Consider the following 11,459-nt stretch of genomic DNA (forward strand, 5'->3'; position numbering starts at 1 on the left):
ATATTTTTGTTGCTTTTGGGTTTTGTTCCATTTTAATTATTTTTATTTATTGTAGAAGCAGCCTGAAGACGGTTTTTTTAGACGCAAAAAGTGCAAGTTTTTCGTTTTTTTTTTTTTGATTTTTTTTTATCATTTTAGTTTTTTTTTTTGTTTTGTTTTGTGATCGAATTTGAAAACTAACATTAGCATACAAAAATTTGTCATATGATATACACAATATATATAGATATATATATAGATACATACATACATATGTATAAGTACATGTATATATATTTTTTATTTTATAAATACCTCCATTTTCTCTAAAGTTTTCGCTACTTAAGATTATTGTACAAGCAAAAATGTATGAAAGAAAATGGAAGAGTGAAAACAGGAAACGAAAATCTTAAAAAAATGGCAACAATTCTTAATTTGGAAACGAGACGAGGAAACTAGTTTTCGTGTTGGAAGTAACTATTTGGTTTTTGTTTGCTGGTTTCATCGTTTCGTTTGTTTTATGTTTTTACTGGTATTCATCATCGCTGCTTAGCAGCATGGTCTTCTCATTGTAGTTCTGGCTGATGGTGGCCACCCGCTGACCACCCGGCATGAATTTCCTTTGATTGCCCAATGTTTTTGGTGCCACAGTGCCACCGTTTCCGTTGCCGCCGCCACTGCCTCCACCGTTGGTAGCCACCGCATTGTATCCTCCACTTGAGGTGTTTATCGATTGCTGAATGGCCCCACCACCGTTGCCACCTCCACCATTGTTGGGATCATCGGGATCATAGCTGGAGACACGTATGCCACGAGAATTTTTGCCACCTAAACACATACAAGTTAGTCAAGTGAGGCAGAGAGTCATACTTCAGTATATTTAATAGGATATTGAATCAAGTATATATAACTCAATTGCGTATAATGTTTGTATATACAGAGAACGGGGTAAGCATATCTCATACCATGCAAAAAACACAATGCAAAAAACGTTTGTTAAGCTTATTTTACATTTATTCAATACATTTAATTATAAATTTATCGATATCAATTTATACATATATACTTTTTTTTTTAGAAAACATTTACAAAGAAAAAATAAAAGCACGAGAGCCTATCACAAAAAAAAAAACAATTTATGGGAAAAAAGTAAGTAAAATGAAACTAGGATAAATTTGTGTAAAATGTTTTGGAATTCATTGTTTTTTTCTTCTTCTAACGCTTTCAATTTCTAGCACTTTTACACAAAAACCAAAAAAAAAAAATTTAAATAAGATCGTTACAAAGAATTGGCAAATATCTGTTTGTTATATAATAATACAGGCAAACCTTAAGAGAGTACAAAATTTCAGAGCTACATAGAGAAATTTTCACATTGCTTTTTGAGTTTTTCAAGCGGATAAGCTTAAGCTTTTTAATAATTTTTGTTTTCCTTTTTTTATTTTTCTGTTCTTTTTTTGAGCTAAGTTTGATAATAGAATCGAACAAAATAATATATTGATATTGTAATTTCTTTGCTTGATCTTTTTAAATATATATATAACACAAAACATAACTGGCTTGATCTTTTTTCTTTTTTGCTATTTATGTTGAGCTAATTTTAATTAGGCTAATGCAATTTGGAAAGAACAAACGACAAGTCGTTTGATTGCTGTGTTACACATAATAATAATAATAAAATCTTTGTTAACAAATTACATAATATTTTACAATATTACTCAGAATTATTTTATGCAGCATGTGTAATGTAAGATTTATAGAGCTAAAATTTAAATAAAATTGATTTAAAAAAAGTATTCTTAAGAGTAAACGTAAACGTAGTAAAACATCAGCAAGTGGAATATAGGGGGGCAGGGTTTTGGATTGGAAAAATTTGAATGTTTTGTAAAAACATAAAATTTCTTAGAGTGCGGGGATGCAGAGGAAGAGTGAAGAAATTCATTTTCCTCAATACTAAATATTAATTTTTGTTTTCTTTAATGAATATAGCCCTAAGGTTCAGTTTTTGAGTGCGCGCTTTCCTTTTCTCTCATTTTAACATGTGTATGTGTGGGTGTGAGTGTGTATCTGTGTGTGTGTGTGTGTTTGTGTGTGTGTATAAGTAACTAAGGCCTGAAAACGTATCTGAGTAGCCTAAAAGCTATAAGTACACTTGTTTGTTTTTGATTTTGTTTTGCAGTTTGTCGTTTGTTTTAGTTTTTGTTTGACCCTCGTTAGAAGATATTTGTTTAGAGCTTTTCATAACGCTGAGTTGAGGTTACTTCTGCAAAAGATAAGAAAACAAAGAAAGAAAGAACAAAAATCAACCAAAAATTGATTATAAATAAAGGAAAGAAAATAAACGATATATGTATATATGTATGTAAAACAGACAAGCAAATGCAGGCAAATAACAAACATTCAAGGAGAGTTAATTTTTAAAAGAGAGTTAGAAAAGGAGAAATAGAGACGAGCACAAAGTGTTCCATAGAGAACTAAAATCACACACATACCTGAACTATATTGTGTATATTGCTGATATTGCGGATGGAAATTGTGTATAGCATCTGTCATAATATCCTTAGGATTCATTGTTTCCTGTGCAATAAAAAGCAACCAAAATATATAAATTACAATTTCGATTCATAATTTTATCAATATTTCTTTTTATACCTTAAGACTGCTGGAAATCGACTGCATCGTAACAGATCGTCCATGGCCATCGCTAATGCAGCTGCGTGCATAGACCTAGAAAGATGAATTAGAGTAAATTAAAGAGATAAGATAAGAGATGAAATAAGAGTTTAATTGTATGATATATTTATATATATACTATCTTGTCAGATTCTATTGTAACATGTTTTTTGGATCCACGGGTGCCGTACAGGACTCGTTTGACAGTGTTTGTTACTCAACAAACTGTTTGAAATACCCTGCGTAGGTCTGTTTTATGAAAGGTAAAGAAGAAAAAGATTCTAGAATTCGCCAAACAAAACATAATAATTTAATCTGTTTGGGTTTGATAGAGCTCACAAAATCTGGCGCAAAACTAATAAAGATCTTCAGAAGTACTCAAAACGGTTAAATAAGGTGGAGGTAACGTAATAGTTTGGGGGTGTTTTGCTGTTTCTGGAGTTGGTAACTGCGCATTTGTTAATAATAGTATGGATTAGCATGTTTATAGACATTCTCAAAGATAATCTAAATCCAAGTGTTCAAGCACTAGATCTGAGTGACACCGATTGGAAGTTTCAGTAAGACAATGACCCAAAATATTCGTCTTATTCTGTGCAGTAGTTGCTCATATACCCATTGCAGGCAATTCGAAACATTCCCCCAATCACCGAATTCCAGGCCCATCGATAATGCGTAGCACTTACTGAAACGAAAGATCTGATCTCATCACATAAGTTCAACAAATTCTCTAATGGAGGTCCAACGCGCTGAATTGGCCAAATTTACCATTTATGAAAAGTCAAGGCTGTTAACTAGTATGAAGATACATACGTTTGCCATTGGTTATTCAGTCAAATGGAGAAGCAACAAAATATTGATGTGATTACGCTTATTCACTTCACAACTTTTTTGGCGAAAACTTGTGCCTATATTTCCTTTTTAATACTATGCTTTAAGATTAATATAGTACATGAGTTTAATAAACATTGTTATTCATTTAGTTATAGCTGTAGTCAAAAAATAGTTACATCACTTAGAATTTTGATTCTACAAGTGTGTCATTACTTTTTTAATGTACATATGTGCAATATTTCTTTCGATAATGATGGTTAAGCATGACCCACCACAAATAAATTGCCATTATAGTTATGAATCATTGCATTATTAATTATAGGAAAGATTCTTGGTCAACGGTTTTGAAAAAGGTCGTTGTCATTAATCGCTTGCTTATGCTTTGATGATTAATACCTACTAATATGATCATCTAGTCATCATCTACAGAATATCTTGTAGAAAAACGATGGCTAATATGTTCACTTTAAAACATAAAACTCTAATAAGTCAGTTACATTCACAATTTGCAACATAGAAGAAGAGTAGTCCCCTTAACCCCTCTAAAATATTGAATCTGTACTTGTCGAAAGTATTGAAATAAAAAAAATGAATGCCGTATTAAATTAAGAGAAAATCTGTGCATTCTGCTCTTCACCGAAGGATGGTCGTATTGTCAAAATACAATACAATTGCAAATCTTTTATAAACAAATTAATTTTTTGAATACACAACAAAAAAAAAGAAGCCTTTACTAGTCATATCGACGGGCATTGTGTATGTATACATAGCTCTCTCTGCACACATACTTTGAAATCAAAAAAGAAAATAAAAGGGTATATATGTAATATTATGTGCGCCATTGAGGCAATTGACAATAGGAACAATCATCGAAAGTTAATGTAAAATAGTAATAACAAGAAACAAGAACATGTTTGCTCCCCACCAAAACGTGAAATTCTACTTTGAATGACGGTTGACAATCGTTTTGCCTATCTTATCTTGTCGTCATAGTTTCTCATAAATACCTGTCAAATCTTGGCCCAATCAAGTCACTCAACAAGAACACACACACACACACACACAGTGGAGAGCTTACTCACCTGATAGGGGAAGGCATATCGCAACGCAATGGCAGCAAACAACATTTCGATGCATATGAAAAAGTTTTGGTAACCAGCCGACACGGTACCCGCCTCAGCGGTGACAGCGCCAGCACTGTCCACAATGGGCGAGATCACATTGGCCTTCTCGAGTATGGCCAAGCCAACACCTTGCCAGAATGATAAAAATATAACCGATTTGATGGTGCAGAATTTCAGAACAGGTTCGAATGGTGTCAATAGATCCCGGGTGGCAAAGTAGAACAGATAGAGACCATATAGAGCCAGAGATACGGAAATGTTATATATGATTGTAATATAGATGTAACCGCCATTTACACTGTAATAAAAGATGCAAAAGTTTAGTCTAAGCACATATATGTACATGGAGTTAAATTAATCGCAAACCTCCAATCACCATCATGATAGTGTCCAAAAGCTTGTAGGAAAATTATAATAAATGCAACGAGCGGTTTAACCAAACAGAATTGTAATGTCGCCTGCTTGCAGAATCTTAGGAATCCAATTGTATAGGTCTTGCCTTTTAGACAACATGTGCCATATAAGCAAGAAGTTTTAATGGGTTTGCCACGTATCTCCGACATGATATTACCCTCTCCGCCCAGGTACTCATAGCACAGGGACAAAAAGTTGTAGATCACGAAAGCTGCAAAAAAAAAAAACAAAAGAAGAGAGTAATATTTAGAGACATGTTAATTCAATTCAAATCAAAATTTGTTTAATCTAAGGTCGCCTAATGCAAAAATATTAAGTTATTATCTGGCGAGCATATGTGGAAGAAATTTTTCGCATATTACTGATCTTAAGTACTTTCTCTAAACTACTAGACTCTAAAGTATTCACACTTTGTGGATTTCATGACACTTTTCTCGCTAAATTCATTTGACTAGCTTCACAATTTGGCCTGATCTAAAAGTCCTTGATTGATTTTCCACACCGAAGTGTTGATTCAGAGTTAAATTTAAACTCCTTTTTCAGGACGAAGTAAACTGGGCAGCCGAAGATACGTTGTTACAGAAAAACCTCAGAGAGGCAAAGCTAGCTGCCTAAACGTTAATAATCTAGACTACCAGGATATGGTTGGGATTATCTTTAGACACTCTTACCTTCATAGCAATCTCGAACTGTGAAAAAGTATATGTAGACATTGTCTGAATTAAAGAATAAAAGACTTATCCATGAGTATGTTGCATAGATGGGCACTATGAACAATATGCGAACAATCCATCGCTGCTCCTGAGGATTAGTATACCAACGCAAGTGTTGATAGATCTAAAAGGAAATGGCAATTATTGAGCTGTTTAGATAGTCGGTAGTAGTAGTTTTTGGAAAACACTCACCTGTTGACATGTTATAAACAATGCGGCCCACACACAGACGCCGGCCAGGATTTGAGCCGTCTTTGTTTGCAGGAATATGCCATCACCCACATGGAGCAGGGGTTCCAATGGCGCACTTATGGGATCATCCTTCATTGCAACAATGTAATTTGAATTGGATTTCACTGTGGTCGATGCAACAGAAGCAGATGATGTGGCTGCTGTAGATAAATTGCTGGCATTTAGAGCCGCCTCAATAAGACTGGCGGCTGTTGTGCTCATGCTGCCGGCAAAAGAAATATAGAATAAAAAACTTTGATCAACTTTTCTTTAATTACACTAATATATATATATATCTATATTAAACAATGAGAAGAGCAAAAGCTAGAAACAGAAAAGCGAGTGACGTTCATTTCTAAGTCAGATGAGAGAGAAAAGATACAGCCAACAAAAATTTCCCAACATTATTTTGTCAAGTCAAAAATTGGGTCAAACGGTAAAAAAAAAACCAAAAAGCAAAAGAGGAAACGGACGCATTAGATCATCAACATCATCATCATCATCATCCTCACACGCAACGCAAAAAGCTAGCAAAGAAAATTCAGATATGCATTAATAATGGACACAGAACAGAACAAAAGTCGCAGGAGCAGTAGAAATATTTTACGACCTACAGACCCCGACAGACCTAACATTCCGGCACCTCGGTTCAGGGTCATTTCTAATAGTCCCATATTGATTCTAACCAACAACTAAACATAAGCCAAATGAAGCCACCGCCCGTTTTCCCTTCAATGAACAAACAAGCGTAAAACAACACGCGATGTATGTATGTATGTACATATGTACGTGTATGGGGCCAAATGAAATGGAAAACCTCAATTATATATATTTATATATATCATATGTACAACCGACGACACTGCTGCATTGGTTAAAGATATTGTTTTATGGGCCAAGTCATCATGGGTGTAGCTATATATGGGCAGGAGACGATCAAATAATTGCTAAAGGCATCAAATGACAAATTTGATCTATTGATAGCAAGCTGAAATACAAGTGATCAAAGGACTTGTCATTACTGTGTCTTCTCATTATGAGTAATAATCCTTTCACCTACTAGTCAATTCGATTCCTTTTGACATACAGCAAACAGTTTTTGCTTTGTGTACACTACATTCAATTAATTTTATTGCCAAAATCAATACCATTTGAAATATTAATGGCTAGATAGCTTAGACTTGTTTCAATCAATAAACAACAATCATTTGTGACTAATGTCAAGTACAAAAGAGAAATAAACTTCAAGCAAATGAATTTGGTTTTAAGAAAGTGCAAATACATCCATATGATGTATGTATAATTACCGTGTACATCATCGTAATGTACAGTGCTCCTATTCGTACTATGATTAGAAAAGACTATCCAGGCGGGCTTTCACTTTGGAACAAACGATAGTTCTATCATTTTGGAATGGAGGAGTTCCCGGGGCCAATTATAACCGTTTTTCCTGAACCTTTGCTTATAAATAAAAGGAAGATCCTTATGCTACAACTTTCTAGTTTCATTTCCCCGAGATGAAAGGGAAAATGTCACCAATTGCCCTCAGGTACCCGATAAAACGTGACAAGGCAATTGGTGACTATCAACTTCCCAACTCTAGCTAGCCGGCAGCGACTTAAAGCCACCATCTGGGCTCTTTAAATAGCCATCAAAAGTTGTAAAAAACCCCAAAAACTCTATATTTGTAAATGCCTATTTTTCCTGGCTAATTCCTGGAAATGACTAGAGGCAGATGTCTTTATCTTAGATTTGTTGTTCAGTATACCTGAACAACTTTTACAAACTTATAGAGCTCTTCGGTCATATGGCAGAAATTCTATTCACCAAAACTTACGACACATCCAACGGCTTCAAATCTTGCCCCAGTTGGATCTTATGGGAATGTACATCACCGGATTATCTTTTAGATGAAGGGCAACTTTCGCGGACAGGAGGTAAATTTTTAATATTTCTAAACGTTGTTCAGCTTTAAGTCTGTTAATGCTGATTTACCAAAGTATTGAAGTTTATTAGAGATAAAATATGTCAGAGTGGGTCACAAATTCATCCGAGTTTGGAAATTCCTACTATTAGGTAGGACAAGAAATAATGAATTCCCTTTCTCAATCTCTTTCGCTCTCTCTTTCAGGTAAACAGCATCGTAAAAATTTATGATCGCAGAAATACATATTTTCCGCGTAAGAGGAGGAGATGGTCATAAAGTGATTGCTCAGTGCACACCAGTTCTTTAGCCCATGAAATTGATAATGTCAAAAGATTAAACAAACCGGAAGTATAATTTTACAAAAATATCTCCAAACAAACTTCGAACAAAAGGGGATGCCCTTGTAATTAAATAAAAACAGTTAAGGCCCAAGTTGAAGTGCCGGCTATTGGATACCCTTAACAAACTCGAGATCATTTGTAGCTTAGTGGGGAAATCGATCTTCGCGAAATTAACTTCTTAAAGCGACCTCAATCAGAAACAGAGAGATTTTAGATCAAAGAATTGAGATTTTGAGATTGAGATATTTCCAGCCATGCAGCTGATCAGAAATACATACATATACATATCTATGTATATAAATACATGTACACACATTGATATAAGCGATTTGCAAATTTCCGATTACACCATCTTTATCTTATAAAAATAAATATACAAAATCCCCAACAACGAAAAGGGGCACAAAAATGACTCACAAGCAAAAAAAAAAAAAAAGGAAAAGGTTTACTTTTTAAATTATTTGAACTTTAATGCGATGCGAATCCACTGTGCCAAGTGGAGAAACAACAATGAAATGCGTTAAAACATCAATTGACGTGCAAAGTGTTGTTGTTGTATGTGTTATTTTTGTTGCAATGACACTGAAAAAATACTGAAACCCAGAAGAAATCAACAACAAAGAAGAAAAAACAACAACAACAAGTTGCTGCTGCTGCTGAAGATACACAGAAATTGGCAAAGAAAAGTCTCCAAAGTAGAAATAAAAAGAAAAAAAACCACAACAGTAAACTCTCCAATGAGGTAGAGGAAGACTCTGCTGGCAAACTAACTGACAACGCAAAATGCGTGGACACCATAGCTAACGGAATGGCATATTGGGGGGAATGGGAGCTGCTAATTACATATATATTTTTGGACAAGCAAAGCAAAGTGTGTGGAGGAGGTGACAGAATGGGAGGGAGGGAGGTATATGTATAATATTGTGTGGCTTCTGACAGTAAATAAAGTCAGCAACTTAAATGCCAGCATATGCGACCTTTTGGAGACTCTCCACATTAACTCCTACACCACCCAAAAACCACCTCACCCCCCCCTTCTTAACAAACTCTGTTAGCTTATCAATGCGAAAAATATTGAAAATAAAAACACACACACACACATACTAGTGTTTAGGCATACACAGAGACACATATATACATACGTATATGGAGAACAACTGGAACTGGAAATCACTCTTCAATTTCGTCATCGAAATTTGGTTATTTCTCCTTTTCAGGGAAAACAACTTTTTCACACACTGCACACACACACACATATACATATATATATAGTCGGACAATCTGGCAAATATGTTACTTTCAATTATCTTCGCTTTAATTACCTTTTTTCCAAATGCAATTCTCCACGATTGCCTGTTCGTTTTCACAGTTGAAAATAACTTTTAATTTTTTCTTGCTCTCTTTCTCTCTCTAACGTTATTTGCTTTTGCACTTTGAATGACGGAATGCTACTTTTTGTTGGTGCTGCAAATGAATATAAATAAATTTCACTATTATTTGTGTTTAATTAACACTTTTAATCGTTTGATATCCAGAAACTAACACAACAATCACATCAACAAAACTTACAAAAAAAAATATTAAACAGAGCAAAAAATTATGTGAAAATTACGCACGACACGATAGAGCTGGCCAACCATCGATGACGTTACTATCGACTCGATAACGATAGCTTTCGATTCTTTAACGTAAACATTAACGTTATTTTGTTTTTTCCTCCCGTTTTGTTTATCTCGGGGCGCACTTTGAACAATTGTCAAATTGTGTAAGATTTATTTTCTTTCTGTTCTTCCCAAATGGACTTTCGGAATGCCCGTGCCAGGCAGCCGGAAATTGTGCGATCCGTGCAAAAGGATGCCCGCTATACAAATGAATGTGAGTGAACAAAATACGCCAAATGTAACACACTCCTAATTGACCGATTTTCAAATGCTCAGTGGCTGAGGATTTGTCAGACGTGCTACGTCTGACTGGACCCCGTAACTGGATCAAATACAATCAATTGTGCAAGCTCTTGGCGGAACTCAGCTACCATGGTTTCGCTTCCGTTAATAATTTGCAAACTCTTGGAGAGGAATACACGGGAATCATACAAGTGGATGGGCAATACAAGCAGATACCAAGTCGCCTGGTATGTTGGCATTCTCCAGCTCCTGGATTGGCATTAACAATTGTTACTACTTGTTTTGCAGCTTCAATTGTTGGCCATTATTTTGGAATTCGGTGGTGACTCTTTGTTCATGCGCCTATTGCACAAATCGGAAGTTTTTATTGCCAATCATGAGGAGATTCGCCCCGAGGCGAAGCAACAGATAAAGAAACTCATCCATCGATTACGACAGTCACCTAGCTATGTAAAGGCTTTGCACAAATCCCTTTTCTATCTGGATGCCAGTAAATACCAGTTGTCGAAGCGAACGACTGGAATAAATTATGTGCTCATTCGTCACTGGCTGCAGCCGGAGTTCTCTCTTTATGGGTATAAAATTCTGGGTGCTATTACATTCCTTCAGGTCACCGTGTCATTGGCAATCAGCAGTTGGGATATGTGGCGAGAGCACAAACGCCAGCAAATGGAAGCCGTTAAGCAGGCCTGCAAACGTTTCCTGCTCCAAAAACAATCATCTAAGGAAAAGTCTACAATACCAGATGCTCCTCAGTGTATTCTCTGTCTGGAAGCTAGAACAAATTGTAGTCTAACTCCCTGTGGACACTTGTTCTGCTGGAGCTGCATTCTCGACTGGTTGGAGGAGCGCGATGAGTGTCCCTTGTGTCGGGAATCTCTAAAGAAATCCCAAGTGATACAACTACAAAATTTTGTCTGATATGCAATAGAAATAAAAGAAGGGATGGGATTTATATCCCATATATTAAGATGTTTGATTTTACAAGTTTTATACACACATTCTGTACATGTTATTTACCTGTTTAATATACATATTATATATTTAATTATTTTAACAAACTCTATGATATACTTATATCGTGTTTCATATTTCTATCGACTCATTGTATTTATTCTTGACATATTTTAAATGGTAATAATGGGATCCCTTCCTCAGGCTTATCATTTTTTTACTCGTCCTGTGATTACTTTTAAATTGAGAAGAAATTATAAGTAACAACTTACTTACCATAAACTAAGTGAGACATCTTCCCTATTTTCAGTCCGATTTAAAATTAACCCTCAGCAGATATTGCAATATCCAAAGAGTTCATCTTT

General features: G+C 35.2%; 2 protein-coding genes across 4 annotated transcripts; one reads left to right on the forward strand and one right to left on the reverse strand.

Moving 5' to 3' along the window:
- Positions 1–261: 261 nt before the first annotated feature.
- On the reverse strand, positions 262–9,884 carry LOC6645119 (transmembrane protein 184B). Of its 3 annotated transcripts, none has more exons than XM_047011723.1 (9): positions 9,853–9,884; positions 9,559–9,700; positions 5,930–6,191; positions 5,696–5,861; positions 4,977–5,235; positions 4,569–4,908; positions 2,632–2,706; positions 2,472–2,556; positions 262–807 (listed from the first exon to the last, which is right to left on the reverse strand). In XM_047011723.1, exons 3-9 carry the CDS (start codon positions 6,188–6,190, stop codon positions 506–508), a joined length of 1,488 nt encoding a protein of 495 aa, XP_046867679.1. In that variant the 5' UTR covers position 6,191; positions 9,559–9,700; positions 9,853–9,884; the 3' UTR covers positions 262–505. The 3 variants fall into 3 exon arrangements, with proteins under 3 accessions (XP_046867679.1, XP_002067704.2, XP_023032912.1); XM_002067668.4 differs by having other exon boundaries at positions 9,806–9,863; XM_023177144.2 differs by lacking the exon at positions 262–807 and adding an exon at positions 1,097–2,242 and having other exon boundaries at positions 9,806–9,867.
- A 45-nt stretch (positions 9,885–9,929) lies between these two features.
- Positions 9,930–11,110, forward strand: LOC6645133 (peroxisome biogenesis factor 10). Its single transcript, XM_002067669.4, has 3 exons — positions 9,930–10,111; positions 10,174–10,367; positions 10,429–11,110. Exons 1-3 carry the CDS (start codon positions 10,033–10,035, stop codon positions 11,059–11,061), a joined length of 906 nt encoding a protein of 301 aa, XP_002067705.1. The 5' UTR covers positions 9,930–10,032; the 3' UTR covers positions 11,062–11,110.
- Positions 11,111–11,459: the final 349 nt, after the last annotated feature.

This window comes from Drosophila willistoni, assembly GCF_018902025.1.
Source record: "Drosophila willistoni isolate 14030-0811.24 chromosome XR unlocalized genomic scaffold, UCI_dwil_1.1 Seg105, whole genome shotgun sequence".
Taxonomy (NCBI): domain Eukaryota; kingdom Metazoa; phylum Arthropoda; class Insecta; order Diptera; family Drosophilidae; genus Drosophila; species Drosophila willistoni.

Excerpts from the sequence above, each read along its gene's own strand:
- LOC6645119 (XM_047011723.1), bottom strand. The coding sequence starts at position 6,190 with ATGAGCACAACAGCCGCCAGTCTTATTGAGGCGGCTCTAAATGCCAGC. Across the intron at positions 5,236-5,695 it reads AGTTCGAGATTGCTATGAAG|CTTTCGTGATCTACAACTTT; the intron begins GTAAGAGTGTCT and ends TTTTTTTTGCAG. Across the intron at positions 4,909-4,976 it reads TATCATGATGGTGATTGGAG|TGTAAATGGCGGTTACATCT; the intron begins GTTTGCGATTAA and ends CTTTTATTACAG.
- LOC6645133 (XM_002067669.4), top strand. The coding sequence starts at position 10,033 with ATGGACTTTCGGAATGCCCGTGCCAGGCAGCCGGAAATTGTGCGATCC. Across the intron at positions 10,112-10,173 it reads TGCCCGCTATACAAATGAAT|TGGCTGAGGATTTGTCAGAC; the intron begins GTGAGTGAACAA and ends TCAAATGCTCAG. Across the intron at positions 10,368-10,428 it reads AGCAGATACCAAGTCGCCTG|CTTCAATTGTTGGCCATTAT; the intron begins GTATGTTGGCAT and ends CTTGTTTTGCAG.